This window comes from Hyperolius riggenbachi, chromosome 4, assembly GCF_040937935.1.
Source record: "Hyperolius riggenbachi isolate aHypRig1 chromosome 4, aHypRig1.pri, whole genome shotgun sequence".
Classification (NCBI taxonomy): Eukaryota; Metazoa; Chordata; class Amphibia; order Anura; family Hyperoliidae; genus Hyperolius; species Hyperolius riggenbachi.
The window spans coordinates 164907014-164925455 of record NC_090649.1 but is presented as its reverse complement, the minus strand read 5'-3'; the positions used below and the strand labels follow the sequence as shown (position 1 = coordinate 164925455).

Here is an 18442-nt window from a genome sequence, read left to right as displayed (position 1 = left end):
GCATAACGAAAATATGTGAGTAGCTGGTGGCAGGAAAGAAGGAAGCCCTGAATAAGAGGAACGGCCATGTGGCTGTTAGGTGCCATTTGTTTTATTACATTAATTTTCACTATCCAAATAAAATGTCACCTTTAAAATAATAATAATAAAAAAAATAAATCATTATCCATCTGTGTCCAAATCAAGGCAGGTATAATTACCATGATGGGATTATTTAGATTTCTTATCTATGTCTTAAAGGATACCCGAGGTGACGTGTGACATGATGAGATAGACATGTGTATGTACAGTGCCAAGCACACAAATAACTATGCTGTGCTCCTTTTTTTCCTTTCTCTGCCCAAAAGAGTTAAACATCAGGTATGTACTGGTAAGTGGCAGTTCCCGTCTGAGTCAGGACTGGGTCAGACTACAGTGTGACCCTTAGGCCCCGTTCACACTTGCGGTTGTCAGCCAAACGGACCGGATGGCCTGACCGGATCCGGACCGGATCCGGATCGGAACCGTACGGTTCTGATCCGGATCCGATCCGGATCCGGTCAGGTTGCATCAGGTGTTCATCCGGATGCGATCCGGATCCGTTTGGCAAAAGTATCGTAAAAAAAAAAAAAAAATGTTGGGGTCTGGGAGGTCAGCAGAAGGGGGACCTGTGGAATCAGGCCCTCTGCTGTTTAGCACTCACCTCCACCTCCAACATGCTGCCAACATCTCCAGCTCGTGCTGCTCCACTCCAAAATGCTTGCCCATGTGTCCCCGATCCAATATCGCCGCAACAATCCTCATAGGAAGTGGGGTAGAACATCCGGATTTTTTGCCAGTGTGTTGTGCGCTCTCCGGTTCTCATTGGTTTCCATTGGCCGGATGGTGCAGTCCGGCTCCGCCCCGGATACGGCTGCCGGAGGAGCCGGACCCAAAAATAGCGCATGTTGGAACGGACACCGGAGTCCGGATCCGGTCCGGCTCCGGACGAAACGGACGCATGTGAACCGTGGCATAGACTTACATTGCTATGCCGTGCGTCCGTTTCGTCCGGCCAGCATGCGGTGCGGCTCCGGCACGGCTATTCCGGATAGCCACCGCTAATGTGAACCGGGCCTTACTGATAAGAAATTACAACTATAAAACACTTTCCTAGCAGAAAATGGCTTCTGAGAACAGGAAAGAGATAAAAAGGGTCAATAGTTCATAGATTTTAGCTCTGGCATACTTCAATGAATGTGTCATTGAGCAAAAACAATAAAACAGTAAAATCTAAAAAAGTAGATTTAAATATAAAATAAAACTGTGGAATATCTTAAAAAGTCATTTTTAGGAGAAGGAGGATAGATACAATTGTTTATTTCATTAGTTTATTTTCACCCCGGGTGTCCTTTAATTCAATAACAGTAATAATTAAAGAAAATAACAAACCGTCTAGTTAAGACAACTTGTTGGCAATCTGTAAAATATCCATTGAAGTCACTATCATCCTGAACACCATCTAAAAATACAGAAGCACTTAAACTTTCTCTACAAAACCCCAATATCCCAGAGCAAGGTGGACATGCTGATTATACTGAGGTCTAATCACAGGTCTCCCTCTGAGCCTGACTCGACAGATCATCATACGCAAGCTGTGAATGCCGCACCTGCTGTCAATCTTATTGCAATTCTAATTAACACCTGTATTCACATATTCCCAGATGAGCTGCATCTTGCCTGCACAACCTTTTGATAAAGCAAACAGAAAAGATGTTCCTATTTCCACGTTAACTGTAATAATCAAAAACCGTTAGATACTTGAAGCATACTGACATGCCATAAACAGCAGCCTGACTACAAAGATGGCTCTAAACAACAATGCTCTCTTTGAATATTATAACAGAGCCTTGTTTAGTGAAAAGATGGATGTTAGGGGCATTATTGCTGCTTCCAACAACACAATGAAATAGAAGTATAATATATACTTGTGTAATGTAGTTAGTGGTGCATAAACAATAATAAAACAATAGAATAGCACTTCAAAAGGTATCAAAACTTTCATTCAAAATATCAATACCTCACTAATAAAAAAGTTGTTTTAAAATGTAATGTTATTAAAAATCAATGTCTCGCCAAATGATATGCTTCCTAGTAGTGTTGGTGTTTGATTTCGGCACCACGTGGTTCAGAACCGGAACACACGCATTCAGCACCATATCAGCACTGGACAGCAGGATGGGGTTCATTCAACGCCGATACCTCCTGATTCCAAGCTGGAATGGGGAAGTATCTGAGTTAATGAAACGCACCCCCTTCTGCTGTTCAGTCCTGAATGCGGCTGGTTGGGTTCCAATCAACATGGTGTCAAATTCGAACATCAATACTACTTAGTACAACACTGTACCATTTACTGAACATCACTAGTAAAATCCTTATTTCAGAGCCTGACCTATGCATCTGCAGTCTCAGCTGTTCTGTACCAATATGCACACCAGGTATCAGCATTTACAGCTAACTACTGATACCAAGCTTTAACCTTTTGGCAACTGTGCCTACGTTATCTCATATAGATAACAGCCGTGCCCCAGCTGGCTATACTCATGCTGCCTCCCACTTCCTATATGCAGATTAGCCCATGTAAGGGGTCATATCATGTGATTGGGACCCAAAGGAGGATGTCCGTATACAGTAATGCTCCATGGTAACAGAAGAGACCCCCATTCAGCTCTCAGAATAGGTAAATATCCAAGCGCTGACTGCAATGAAAGTGGAATTTCCCTTTAACCGCTTCCAGACGACACTAGTGAAATCTTTGCCCTGTTATCCCTGCCGGGGCATGGATTTCATCTTCCCCGCTGCACGCTCCCGCTGCTTACCAGTCACTTAAGCCCACTCACCATGCTGTCGGGAGCCAATGTCACCGCTCTCATGAACAACAACAGCAGCGATCCCATGCAGCAAGATGCCGGTAATCCCCGTTTTTGGTAGCAGTGGTAGCAGCAGTCTCTGGTCCTTAAAGGGCTAGAGACTGTTGGTATGCAAGTGGTTAAATAACAACTCAAATCTAAGCAAAGCTTATTTTAGATTTAGAAAGAAAAACAATTTCCTCTCATTTTGTAACACCTTTTTTAAGACAAGGAGGCCTGTTGGTATAGAGATTAGCTGCTAATCTGAAAAGCCTGGCACCTCAATCATTTGTTGCCTGTCCCATCCCTGCAGTATGTATGGTAAATGTAAGTGCTAGCCAGTATGGTACGCTGAGGAGGAGTGGCCACACACAGCTCCTGATCTTATAAATCCTTCCATACTTGTATCACCGATAAGCGGCAAGGGGAGCTAATAAATTGCCCGCCCTGCAGTTTCCAGCCATCTAAAATATTTTAAATGGGCATTTACTACAAGCTGTATCATTCTCTTCCATTTTTCAAAGCAAGTAGATGAAGCAAGGAATTCAGCTCATGAAATTGGAAAGTAAATCTAGTGGGATGAAAGAGTGATTTTTGCAGTAATAGGGCAAGTGTGCTGCACTATTGCCATGAAACCCTTGGAACCAATTCTATCTAGAATGTTATTGTAAATTGTTCTTAGATTATGAGCTTTGGCTGAAGGTCTCTGGGAAGTAAGCTCATTCCTTCCTGCGGCCGGTTTCCTTCCTGGCTTAGTTATTAGACAATAAGTTCAGCATCTTACTATGAACACTCGGACACTACAGCACCACTGAGGGTGAAGGGCAGCCAACAAAAAAGCCAGTCTAAAACATCATAGGAAGTCCTGTTGCCACAGCTGACTTATTATTACAGTATACATACAAAATATCGGGGGATGGGGGGACAGGGTTGAGGCACTTCAGGGAGAGGTCCGGGGAAAAGCCTTCCTGCCAAACGACACTTAAAGTGGTATCCTAGATAAATTTTTACTCATTGCATAATTGTGTTCCTTTCATATAGTTTATAGGGCATTCCTCAAGACAAATACTTTTTTTTGTTTTAATATTCTAATTCTCTACAAACTAAACAAGCCTCGCCGACAGCTTCTCTAGTGCCTTGGCACTCTGAGCCTTAGTAGCAGGGGCTTATGGGAGCTCAGGCTGGGCAGGAGGAGGTTACGAGCCAGAGATTTCAGAGGCAGAGGGTAGGAGGGAGGAGGAGAGGGGAGTGAAGTTTTCACAGACTGAGGGCTGGAGATGCAGATCAGCTTGCCTGTGTGTAATGTGACAAACAGAACATGGCCGCTCTCATTGTATCACAGGAATTAATAATCAAAAACTATTGAAGCTGTTTGCAGCTACATTTGCTGTGTAAACTATCTCAACTTCAGATAAGATATATAGACAAGTTAATTGTTATAGTTAGGTTTTCATCTCGGGTCCACTTTAAAGTAAAGTGGAACTTAGGTTTTGTGACACAAACGGCTGACCAAACTGATAAGGACAGAGTGGTCTGTATATGCAGATGTGCACCCAGTATAACAAGTTAGGACTCTTTACTGGAGAAAACCATCAGAGATTTAACATACACCATCATCAGGATGCTTACATAGAACATAAAGGAACACACAGAATGAATACAGGAAAACATAATACCATAGAGATCATTGCAGCACTTTACAGTTTACGGTGACATCTTGTGGTTGCTTTACTATACCGCAGTTTAAAGGAATTCTATTTATACTGCCAACACAAACAGCCTGAGCCCTGCTTAGTGATAAAATGTGTAAGGAAAACAATTCATGGCACCACACACTGCTGTAAGAACATCATGCATGTCTGGGGTGTGGATGTACTGAGGGATTTTTTCCACTAGCTGCAATCCGATCCGAAAATTGCATCGCTAGCCATTTGCGGATCGCAACAGCATTGTATCATGATGCTGTTTTCTACTAGCACAGTTCGTTTCTCCCCGTATAGAAATCGCCAACCCGCCCCGCTTTTGCTCCATCTGCACTCCTGTACAAAGTATAGGAGCGCAGGGGGAAAAAAGAAATCACACAGCAATTGCGCCGCTATGTGATTTTCCCCACAATTCTGCACTTTGAACTCAAGGGGTTTACGTCTCCCATCAGAAATCGCAAGTGCAAAAGCACTACGATCGCGCCATACACCGGATGGATTGTGGCGCAACTGTGGCAAAAATCGCAGTAGTGGAAATAGAGGGATATGCACTTGCATTACAGCACGAACGCTCAAGCAATTACATTTCCTAGAGGAAAAGGACCTAAGAAATGATGTGAGAGGCCTCCAAGCATCTCTGTTTCTGGAACTGCAAAAGGGGTTGGTGATTTGCTTGTCTGCACAGATGCTATAGTTGACCCAGAGGTTGTCTCACTTTCACTGTTTCTACATGCAATACAGAACTATGCATTGAATTTATATGGACATTTATATAAGCAATGCACTAACACAATGCAGATACTGTAAATGATTTTACGGTTACTGTTCAATGTTGGCCATTCCTAAATGTAGCTGGCATCTGGCTAGGCAATTAGTTCTGAGGATTGCTATCAAGATTGCCTATTTTTATCTGTGAAGCCACGTGGGGGTGGCGAGCAAGCTACCACCATCTTAGCACAGATCCAAACCACCAGAGCTGATGCCCAGAGATTCTTAAAAAAATACATCTTGGAATAAAATGAATCAAAATCAGCTTATGACATCGCAAAGCAGAGGCATGCCAATCCAAAAAGGATTTACTGAGTACTTCTGATAAATAAGACCTATCCTAAAAAAGTGAGTTCTGTTACACTGGCCTAATATTTCTGAAAAACTACTGCATTTCTATTTACAGTAGCTGTTTAGGTCTCAACACTTTATATGTATTGTATTGAAATACGTTTTTTTTTTAGAAGAATATATACTGTATAACAGTCTATTAGACTTGGAACACACGGTTTATTGCTACTACAACTAATATTATTACAGTATTTAGCACTTGACTATAGTTTTCTTTAACGTGCTTGCCCAGCTACAACAGTTTGGCAATCTTAGTGTAGCATTCTAAAAAAGTAAAAATAAAATGGTACCTTAATTATGATGTGTGCGGTGGTGGTTCCATTCTCGATCACCACTGGCAGAGGAGAAATGGCTGTGCTGCCACTAGGAAAAGGAAGGATATGAAGGAAGAGGAAACACATGCACAGTGATGTAGTGCAGGGCTTTTCAACCCGTGGTACGCGTACCACTGGTGGTTCCTTGCCACCTGCACGGTGGTACGCGTATCTCTCCTACTATGGAAAGTTTTTTTTGTTTTTTTTAATTTGGCAGTCAGAGCTGCCTTATTTGCCTCGTGAGGGGTGGGGGGCGGGGACGCAATTGTAGAAAAGAGCGCACTGCGATCTGGTGGGTGACTGCAGGGCAAGCCATATCTGCCTGCTTCAAGGGGTGCGCAGTGTGGATTGGTGTTGGTGCGCTATGGCAGGGCTGTGGAGTGGAGTGAATGGAATGCTCAGCCCTCCCTCTTTCAGCGGGCAGTAGTACAGCCCATACAGTTCAGCCGTTCCTTCCTTCTTGCTGCGAGTCACAGACTTCAAGGACTGCGCAGAGAATCCTGACGACGCAGTTACCCCCGATCTCCCCCCCCCGATCACCCCCACCCCATACTCACCAAGACTCTGGCAGGAAAATAGAAGCAGCTTCTTCCTGCAGCACGCCTGTGTGTGGCCTCTCCAGCTTGCCATCAGGCTGCAGGATTTGTAACGGGGATTACAAATGCTAATACTGAAAAAATATAACAGCCAGCATTAGCAATATGACATGCACATGGCAGTTTTATGGAGGGCAGGTAGGCCATGTGATAGTTGGGTTTTTTTATGGTTGGTGGGTGTTTTTATGTATTCTCTCTGGCTAATTATGGTTGATTCTTGACTGTTGGCTCCTCCCACAGCCTGTCATGACCACGCCCAGTTTGTTTGCCGGTTTTGCGGAGCCACTGGTGGTACATTAAAAATGCCATGTGATAAAAGTGGTACATTCTGTAAAAAGGTTGAAAAGCCCTGACGTAGTGGATAGCCATGCAGCACTAGGCAACCCAATTTGAATCCCACTCCAGGCACTATCTGCACGAGTTTGTCTGCTATGCGTGGTGTGTCTGCATGGGTTTCCTCCCACTTCCCAAAAACATGCAGATAAGTTAATTGGCTTCCCCCTACATTGGTCCTAGACTATCATGGACAAAGGACTATGGTAGGGACTAGATTGTGAGTACCTCTGAGGGACACTTAGTGACAAGACTATATATGCTGCAAAAGAGGTCGGTGCTATATAAATAATACTAATAATATTAACAATGGTGCCAAATTTCTTTCATTTCAGGTTTCCTTCAACTTATAATCCAGTTGCTCAACCATCATGAAATATTAGGAAGAATTTTAAGATTCTGGCAAATAAATATGGACATATTTAATAAGTAAGCATAGTACAATGTGCAGTAACACAAAAGCATCAATGAGAATTTATCTTTTAATCATTTTACCTGAATAAGATGAAACCTGGTTGGCTGACAGGTTGACTAATGAATGCACACAATTGTTAATTGCATTGCAATTAGCTCCGCTATGTGATTGTTGCCTGGATATAGGTGTCTATTTAAAAGTATGAAAATGTTTGTCACACAATTATAGAAAATGCAGAATGTGATGTAAAAGAAATCCCAAAACACACAGACATATGGTTCCGGGTGGCCAATAAGTATACATCTTATCATGCTATTTTAGTTTGTATGAATAATTTCCCTGTACAGGAAAATAATTTTTAAACATTGAATGAACACAAATATGTACACCATTTTATTGATAATAAAAGCACACAAAATAACTGTCAGTTTAGTTGCCGATCAAAAACACAAAACAGGCTAGCATTGCTCCCAGCATCAGTATGCACATGCCACGTGATGCCCTTCGCTTGCCCGTACAGGACTCTTCTTGTATGCAGAAGCTACAATTCTTTACTGCTTTTTATGGCTCAGAGTTGAGCATGGATAGATCATTCAAGCTATCTGAAATGAGAGACATATGGACGCTGCCATCTTTATACTCTAATTGCCTGGCTGGCATGTTCATATTGCATCAATAAAAGTCTGGAGTCACACTTATACTGAGGCCAGAGTCAGACTTCAATCAGTTTTGTATGTTTGGATTGGTTATTCAGAAAGTATTAACCACTTAACATCTCAGTCGTTTTCAGCTCATGCATCCGAGCAATGTTCACCTCCCATTCATTAGCCTATAACTTTATCACTACTTATCACAATGAACTGATCTATATCTTGTTTTTTCCGCCACCAATTAGGCTTTCTTTGGGGGGTACATTTTGCTAAGAGCCACTTTACTGTAAATGCATTTTAACAGGAAGAATAAGAAAAAAAATGAAAAAATTCATTATTTGTCAGTTTTTGGCCATTATAGTTTTAAAATAATACATGCCTCCATAATTAAAACCCACGTATTGTAATTGCCCATTTGTCACGGTTATTTCACCATTTAAATTATGTCTCTATCACAATGTATCGCGACAATATTTTATTTGGAAATAAAAGAGCATTTTTTCCGTTTTGCATACATCACTATTTACAAGCTTATAAAAAAAAAATAGAGAGAAATATTTCATCTTTACATAGATATTTAAAAAGTTTAGACCCTTAGGTAAATATTTATGTGTGTTTTTTTTTTATAGTAATGTTTTTTGTTTTTTTTTATTAAACATTTTATGTGGGCATTTTTGGGAGGGTGGGATATAAAAGTGTTTTATTTGGGGAAATATTTGTGTATTGTAATGTTTTTTTACATTTACTTGTAGTTTTACTTTTTGGCCACAAGATGGCAATCTCTAATTTGTTTACATGACGTCACTCTAAGCGTACAATGTACGCTTAGAGGGACACAGCTTCAGAAAGAGCGAAGCTTCCGAGAGAAGCTGTCGCTTTTTCAGCGGGGGAGAGGAATCAGTGATCGGGCTCCATAGCCCGATACATTGATTCCGTGGCTACCGAATCCGCGATCGGGAGTGCGCGTGCACGCGCGCGATCGGCCGCGGGAGCGCGCCTGTCCTCCTTGATGTTTTTATACGTCAAGGAGGACAAAGTGGTTAAAGACAGGATTCACTCAGCTAACCAGGCAAATGAATCGGGTTTCCTTCAAATAACAACTCTGGGCAAAATGTAAAAAAAAAAGACACTATTATTATTATTATTTAGTATTTATATAGCGCCAGCATCTTCCGCAGCGCTGTACAGAGTATATAGTCTTGTTACTAACTGTCCCTCAGAGGAGTTCACAATCTAGTCCCTACCATAGTCATATGTCTATGTATGTATTGTGTAGTAGTATATGTATCGTAGTCTAGGGCCAATTTAGGGGGAAGTAAATTAACTTATCTGTATGTTTTTGGGATGTGGGAGGAAACCGGATTGCTTGGAGGAAACCCACATAGACACGGGGAGAACATACAAACTCCTTGCAGGCGTTGACCTGGCAGGGTCAACATCACTATGTACCAGTATATGTGTGTAATAATATATTAAATGTACATGTTGTACTTTTGTCTGTAATGCCTTGTAATACCCCACAGACATTGCTGGAGAAAATCAATATGCTGCACTTTCTGTATTGGGAAAGCAACACGAGTGAGCTGCTGCAATTCTACACATTGTGTTGTCTCTAAATGGGCAGAAAAAAACGATATAAAAATTCATAACAATAATGACTACTAACTGATAACAGCAATCAACATTCAGCATTGCCAGCAGGGAATAGCAAGTCACAGTTTCCACTGGGAATCATGGAACACGTGGTCCTCTATTCAACAGATAGCTGGCAAGGATGGCAACATACAGCAGCTCATTAAGTCGGGAATGATGAAATCATGGGGATGCTCAACATTTTTCAAGGTGTATTATTTTAAACAAAACCCATTTACAGGAAAGTGTGAAATCTGTACAGGAGATTTTGTAGGAGTTTTTCTAAAAGCTTTTGTCGCCTGTGTCCAAAACAAAGATTTTACTTCCTTCTTGTGGGGTCATCACTAACAAAAAGTGAATGAATATAGCTCTCCCACTATAACACTGATAACACTAACACACTGATAAACTATAGGATTTCTCCACACTACTTATACACTACTAAGGTATGTAACTTTCCCTTTTTTTCGTCACAGGTAGACATTAGGCCAGTTTTAGACTTTGTGTTGCGGGGATGCAATGCTTCTGCTGCTTCCCATCACACAAAAGGACACACATATGACCCTGCGACTGCGGCAGAGTGCTTCGACAGGGTCATATGAACAGCGCCAACCCCGCTCACTGATGTACTCCCTGCCGGGCAGGAGGTACATCACTGGGATTCCTGTCGGTCCTCGCATGCGTGCCATGACACACCGCGCTCCTGTCTATTGAATTCCTGCGTCGCCCATCAACTCCAATAACTTTCGCTGCCGCCGCATCGCAGTGTAAGTCATACGGTAACGCGCTGCAGACTTTGCATTGGCTCTGCAATTCAGAAGCTTTTGGTGCAATGTGGTAAGTGTGCAAGGCCCCATACATTTGCATTGCCGTTGTATTACCCTGTGGTAAAACAGGGGAACACAATGCACACTTGCACTGCAAGTGTAAAAAGGGACTTAAGTTACTTAAAGGAATACTGTAGGGGGTCGGGGAAAAATGAGTTGAGCTTACCCGGGGCTTCTAATGGTCCCCCGCAGACATCCTGTGCCCGCGCAGCCACTCACCGATGCTCTGGCCCCGCCTCCAGTTCACTTCTGGAATTTCCGACTTTAAAGTCTGAAAACCACTGAGCCTGCGTTGCTGTGTCCTCGCTCCGGCTGATGTCACCAGGAGTGTATGGCACAAGCCCAGTATGGTGTGTGACTGCGCAGTACACTCCTGGTGACATCAGCGGGAGCGAGGACACGGCAACGCAGGCGCAGTGGTTTTCAGACTTCAGTCGGAAATTCCAAAAGTGAACAAGAGGCGGGCCCGGAGCATCGGTGAGTGGCTGCGCGGGCACAGGATGCCTGCGGCGGACCATTAGAAGCCCCGGGTAACTTCAACTCATTTTCCCCCGACCCCGTACAGTATCCCTTTAAGTCGTATTAGTCACGTTTCAGGTATGTGACTCAGACAAAAAGAAGTAAATATGGCACCTTCCATATCCCTCTCACTATAGTGTCCCTTTAATTATGTTTGCATTAATCATTTTGTATTACTTGCTGTCTGGTTTTGTTGTGGCGACATCCCTTGCTGAAATCAGATGCACCTTTGATAAGAAAAGAAGGCAGTGTCCTGACCACACTCCTCTCCCATCCCATCACCATTCACAGGAGGTAATCAGGACGGAGCTCGGAGTAGGCAACAGCCAGCTATCCCGTCAGAGCACAGAGCCAACCCCACCCACTTCCTCTCTGTGCTCCACAGGATCAAGGAGAGGCAAGAGATAGGTGTAGTCAGGTGATAGATCTGTGCAGAGAAAGATACTCTCACCAAGATAGCAGCTCTGCACATTGTGCACAGATCTCTGGGTCATGTGACCAACTTTTGCAAAGGGAACTTCTCTGGAACAAATGCATCAAAAATGAAAAGGGCAAAGGGCTTATTCACCTTAACCAACAATGCGAAATCTGAGAGGGGGAACCAGAATTTTAAATTGAAATATACAGTTCATCTCTTATCTTTTACTGGGTTTTTTTGTTCCGCAGAAGTTGCTAAAGTGTGAACTAGCTCATGGATTAACATTGGTTACCTGTTTTCCTGTGCAGAAAACGCACAGAAAAACTATGTGGGGACAGGCCATAAGATAGGTCAGTGAGCACCTATTCAGCAGGAGACCTTAGGCAAGTCTCCCTAACACTGCTACTGCCTATAGAGCGCATCCTAGTGGCTGCAGCTCTGGCGCTTTGAGTCCGCCAGGAGAAAAGCGCTATATAAGTGTTTGTCTTTGGCCTCAATTCACTAAACTTAACTCCTGTCTTTAATAACTCTTCAGAGCTGTTTTACAGTTATCACAATTATATCACCATGGTGATAACTGTAAAACAGCCCAGAAGAGTTATTAAAGACAGGAGTTAAGCTTAGTAAATTGAGGCCAATCTTTACAATGATTGACATTATCAAGGTAATAAAAATAATAAAAACTGATTAAGAGTCTGCAAGCTTTTTAAGAGCCTTAAACCTGAGATGGGGCCTTAAAAACAAAATATACGTACCTGGGGCTTCCTACAGCCCAATCGCCCCCTCATCGTCCTCCTCCCCCTCCTTGTTCTTCAGTAATTGGCCCGTAAAGCCCTCTAGTCTGGGGCACACTGTGAATGCGCAGTACTGCTGTGCATGTGCATAACACTCCCAGCGAAAGGAGGGCAGTGGGGCAGTGTGCACAGCCAGCCTTTGCCGACTGACCCCGAATGGACGTCTTACCGGGACCAGTCGCGAACGAGCCAGGCTGCTACTGAAGACGACAAGGGAGCGATCAGACTGTAGAAGGCTGGAGGAAGGCCCAGGTATGTATATTTTCTTTTTAAGGCCCCATCTCACCTACACTTTAAACTGGACCTGATCAGAGAAGGGTCAGGTGTGTGTATGGAGAATGTTTCAGAAGGCTGGATTTCCTTTTAGATTTCTCTATGCATTTTATTGGAGGTTTTGGTAGAGTCGGGTACTCCTAACATGATGTCTACAGCCCTAAATTACAACCAAAAACCCGGTAATGGTAGGGGAGGACAGCTCTACAAAAATGTAGCATTATGGTTACAAGCTATTTCTTTTTAAAATAGGACAGAAAAAAAGCCTCACATTTTTAATTTTATCACATATGGTTTCAGCAACATTTACTTTATAAAAAATCAAAATGCTGAAGAAAACAAAATCACCTCTGCGACCAAGTGACAAGGCCAATCTGTCTAGAGATCACACCTGTTATGCATTTTTCTTTAAATGAACATTGGCCACTTTTTATATCCTGAACAAGCCCCCTCTGTTAGTTCTGCCAAGGAGAATGTGACCCTTACGATAGTTGTTTTTCTTGTCTGCAAATAGCTCTGCCTCCCTCTCAAGCATGTATGAATACTGAATCCAGTTTGTATCAGGTAGGCCAGTTGAATGCTGGTTAATATCAATGCTACTGAGCATATTTAATGTCTGAGTGCAAACATCAATGGTGTGCTAGCGGCCTATCAGAAATAAGCATTCCGTCTCTATTGCCACCTTGATTTATTCTGTGTGCTGCTAGAATTGAAATCCATATATTGACACAATAACCACTTATTCTCAAAACAAAATAAAACAAGAAGATAACATGCATTTAAACACACAAACACAAACACACGCACGCACGCACGCACGCACGCACACACACACAGGTATTTAAAGCACACCACTATTTAGTAATGATGAGCAAAGTACAGTAGCCCATAGTGACCAAACAATTACTTTGCAGTAATTTTATAGAATTATAAAGCAATTATGGCAAAGGGGCATTTTAACTGAAAACTTTGTAAATGGGAAATGTTGATGTGTAAACATACAAAAGCTAAAAGTATACCCCTTCTTATACAGATGTAAAGCAATGTTTGTAACTTTGCAAGAACAGACTTTGCTATCACCTGCACGTTTCTTCTTTATACACTGATAGGGTTTCTTGAATAACATCAATAATATGAGGATTATGTTTTGAACTGGTACATAGATCTTCAGGATAACTTACCAATTGACAATACCACCTTTTAGAGGAGGGGCTTATGGTCACTTAGTGTACAGGCCCTCCCACCTAAAGGTCATTTCAGTTCACCTTGTATACTAGTAATTTACTTGTCTTTTAGAATGGTCACTGTATCATGTGATAAAACAAATATGTATATGTAATCCAGGGTCACTCTGGATTACATGATTACATTTACCAATTTGTTTTATCATATAATACAGTAAAAAAGCAAAAGGGGGAAAAAACAACCTAAAATGCAAACAAGACAGAAGGAGACATTGTGCAGAGTAATACAAAACAAATACTCTGCTTTGGAAGCTGCTACTCTTCATTCATAATAAGGCCATTGAGGCATGAAGGCGCCAAGATGCTGCCACTTAATAAAAACGTAGTACTTTGGACTCACACCATATATAAAAGGATTTCTGATTGGTCACTACAGGTTGTGGCACAATGGCCTGACCCATGAGCAATTTTAACAGCAACACCACTTTTGTAAAAAAAACAAACTTGAAAGTGTAAATGAAAGTAAACTTACAGATGTGTAGTTTGATCTGGCCTGTCTCTGGTTCCGGGATTCCTGTTCCTGGAATTGTAGCCCTGCAAGGTGTTTCTCTAAAGCTTCCCAGTCCATAGTAGGAAGTGGGGGTTCCTCCCTCATGATGGCACCTGATCCACCAAAGGAGTTCACCACAGGTCCCTTAGTGTTCTGTGGCTTTGGAGGGTTGTGCTTTCCTTTATTTGGGGGTTTCCCAGTGACTAAGTTTCCATTTAATTTGTGCCGATGAGAAGGGTTTCCATTTGTATTAGACAAGTTTCCCCCTTTAACGTCCTGAAACTCTTCCGCTAAACTTCTGCCAGTCACAGGCCTCACAAAACAATTGTCCTTAGCAAAGCCATTATCACCACCAACCTCATCTTCCTCATCTTCATCCTCCCACTCATCGCTCACCTTGTCCACCGTAAAGTCCTCCTCCTCATAATCCTCCAAGGCAGCCAGATCCAGGCTGGGGGACGATTTACAATCCGAGCAAGGGGTCACTTTGTTGGAGCTGGATTCAGAGCTGGAGCGGCTACAGGCATCACTTCCTAAATCCATGCCATCCTCTCTGTAATCCTGCGAGTGAACGGATCACAAAACGAGACATATGATTAGTGTGTGTGTTGCATCAAAGCCAAGCATCCTGTCTATACTTGCTTTCTGGAAAGAAAAGAAAATACATGAAGCAACTGGAAGCTGCCAGCGTATATATCCATCCCCTGAGGCAACCAAGATTCCTGTCCTCCTACTTCTGGAGCTGCACTCTAATCACAGCCCGAGTCAGCACACTGATTTACATACACACCGGTGACAGTGCGATAACACCCAACCCCGCATTAAAACCTGATAACATGCCTAGTGGTGCTACATTTCTGCTCTATCAAACTACGGCCAGGGTTATACATTATTCCTATTAAATGCTTATCTGTATGTTATCACATCATAGCAATTTTTCATTCAGGAAAATACTGCAGAGAATGAATCAGTGTTTTCTCTACTTTTATCTATTTAGAGGAATAAGAAAGAAATCATTATTATGCAGGTTTCAAAGGCAACTGCAAGATGCACTTGTCCTCAAATAAATCACTGAACTGTGGTGCCCAGCTTGTGATTGTATAAGCACTGGATGCCCAATCAAGGGAGCAAACAGATTGTCCAACCATGCTGTAAAATTCCGGAACACTTAGGACATATCCAGTTAAATGACCATAGATCTCATTGCCAGGAGCAATTCTAAATGAAGCAGGCACTAAGCATATTGCAGGGCAACACGACACAGATAAAGCTCTATGAGAATTACAGCCTGCAGCTCTGAAAGGCATGCTGTGTGATGGCAAGCTTGTCCAGGTAATTTAAAAATAATTTATCTGACATCTGCTAATCAAGATGCTTCCACTAAGTGTCTACAAGGCAGTATGTGAGCCTGAAGCTGGGCTTACCAACCCATGCTCATATTAGTTACTTTGTGACTGTAACTAAGGGCCTGTACACACTGGCTGCATTGCGCAGCAATTTTAGATTTGCCTTTGATTTTTCCATTGCAAAGCCTTCATGAAAACAATGCAAATTGTGAGGCGCTGTAAACAGTAATGTGATTTTAGAAAATCGTAATCGCAGTGCCTGCAGCATTTTTTTAGCGTTTGCGAAGCGCAGGAAAAACACAATTCATGTGATGTTAAGTGCATTTTTTTTAGGTCAACAATCAGGAAAACAGGAAAAGTTGTCCTCGGCAAAACCAGTTTTACTTGCCTGAGGCTTCTATAGGCCCCCTGCAGTCGCCCTGTGCCAGGGTCTTTACTCAATGATCCTCCAATCTACAAGGCAGTATGTGAGCCTGAAGCTGGGCTTACCAACCCATGCTCATATTAGTTTAGCTTTCGGCGACTAAGCCTGTCGCTGGCCACTGCGCGTCCTCATCCTGGGCAAGCGCAGTAGAGATTTTCTAGTACTGCACATTCCCAGGATGCTCCCAGCGACGGGATTGCGGACAAGGACGCGTGCAGCCAGGGCCGCACATGAGACTGGAAGATCTTTGAGTACCGGTGTGGGCATAGGTCGATTGCAGGGGGCTGGTAGAAGTCCCAGGTAAAACCGGGGTTTTTTTTTAACATGACTTACGTTTTCCTTTAAATGCCACTATCTCCAAACAGAAAAATAGGAAATATCTCCATTACTGATTTTTCCATCTTGCATGCAAATTCAGTGCAAATTCCATGGGGCCTGGAACTGGACTAATCAAAAACAACTGCAACTGCATTTGATTGGCCCAATTCCAGGTTGAGGTGGTCAAATTCTTCTGACTTGCATGCAAGTCAGAAAAATGGAACTAGTATGGTTCAGGCAAGCCAGCGTGAAAGTTCATAGAGTAGAGTTCTCCAATCACAGCAACGTCTATGCCTTGAAGCATTGTAATTGGCTGAACACTGTGGGCATATTATTACTAAAACCTAGCAGTTCGAGAATGTGCTGTCCACCCAATCACGTAAGCAGAATTTCCCTATGGACTTTCTCGCTGGCTCACCTCAACCACACTACTGTAGTGCCCCCCAAAATAGCATCTCAACGGCCACTGCCACAATAACTGACAGAGGAAGAAACAACAACATTTTTTTAAAAGAGCGAGGAAATCAAATACCCTGTACTTGTCACTACTGTCCTGTATATCCTGTACCCTGGACCACCAGCATCATATTAAGGAAATGCGGGTCCACAGGGGTCCCAGGTACAGGAAGTGAAAGGAAATCACTGTAAAAGGAGACACAGACAGCAATAATAACACCAAAATGTTTCTAAACTCCTACCCACATTATTCAAAATTAAAATACAAAAAAAAAAAAAAAAAAAAAACACATTGTGCTTTAATGATGATAAAGATGACAGAGAGGTTATTGAGGCACATTCTACTAATTCTTTTAAACCGGTGGGGCAAATAAACAGGAATCTGACTAAATGTAAATTAATCATGATGGAGAGTCATGCTCAGGTTAACCTGCTGGGCGGTCTGGACGAGCTCAGCTCGTCCAGTACCGCTGGAGCCTGCCGCTCAGGCCCTGCTGGGCCGATTTGGCTCAAATAAAAAGCAGCACACGCAGCCGGCACTTTGCCAGCCGCGTGTGCTGCCTGATCGCCGCCGCTCTGCGGCGATCCGCCGCGAGCAGCGGCGAAAGAGGGTCCCCCCAGCCGCCTGAGCCCAGCGTAGCCGGAACAAAAAGTTCCGGCCAGCGCTAAGGGCTGGATCGGAGGCGGCTGACGTCAGGACGTCGGCTGACGTCGATGACGTCACTCCGCTCGTCGCTATGGCGACGATGTAAGCAAAACAAGGAAGGCTGCTCATTGCGGCCTTCCTTGTTTATTCTGGGCGCCGGAGGCGATCGGAAGAACGCCTCCGGAGCGCCCTCTAGTGGGCTTTCATGCAGCCAACTTTCAGTTGGCTGCATGAAATAGTTTTTTTTTAATTAAAAAAGAAACCCTCCCGCAGCCTGCCTGGCGATCTTAATAGAACGCCAGGCAGGTTAAGAGCTAATGAGGACTTCCTGTGTCAAAATTAAGCAGAATGGGGTACACAGAGTATTACATACACAGGTACTAAGGATTTATGTGTAAGCGGATTTATGTGTAAGCCTAATAACAACATAATGCAGGAACACGAAATAATGTCAAAAACAAGAATAAGCTGAAATTGCACCATTATACACTTTTCTCTGATGTTAAAAAGAGAACACAGAATAAAACAGTGCCAAACCCTAAAGTCAGGTATAAAATAAATCAAAATAGCTCTAATAACAGTTTGCTGTACTTTTAGCATCCTTCCTGTGACTTCCCAGCATAGTGCAAGCAGCAGGCCATGAAACAATGCAGAATGCACACAAGCAGAATCCCTCTAGCAGCAGCAGCTCATAGTAATGTAAATGAGATTAGCAGTCACATACATGTATCTACATACTATCCAGGCAAATCTAGCTCGATCTCCTTGGTACTTCAGATTTGTCCTTATTGTTTAGCTGTGGCAGTGGTGATCCAGCCACTTACATGTAAATAATATAGTAACTATACTGTATATAGCGCTGTATAGGTACAGGGCAGTACGTTCTGATATGGAATGCCCCTTATATAACGCACCTATTATGCTGTATCGCATTCATATTGCAGAATGTAGTTGTGTAGCAAGCATTTTACATGAACTCATATTACCCTGGTTTCATAGTGTCTCCATCTATACGCAGAAGTGCAAAGTGTGAGTAGACGGGCTTCTACAGGTGACAC

The 18442-nt window shown here is 42.9% G+C and overlaps 1 protein-coding gene across 4 annotated transcripts in view; it reads right to left on the bottom strand.

Annotated features, from left to right (window-relative positions):
- Nucleotides 1-18442, bottom strand: part of SCHIP1 (schwannomin interacting protein 1) — a 538791-nt gene that overhangs the window by 119206 nt on the left and 401143 nt on the right. For all 4 annotated transcript variants that reach the window (XM_068280922.1, XM_068280923.1, XM_068280924.1 and 1 more), the window contains one exon: nt 14177-14755. In XM_068280922.1, coding sequence (XP_068137023.1) covers nt 14177-14755 — 579 coding nt within the window. The remainder of the gene's footprint in view (nt 1-14176; nt 14756-18442) is intronic.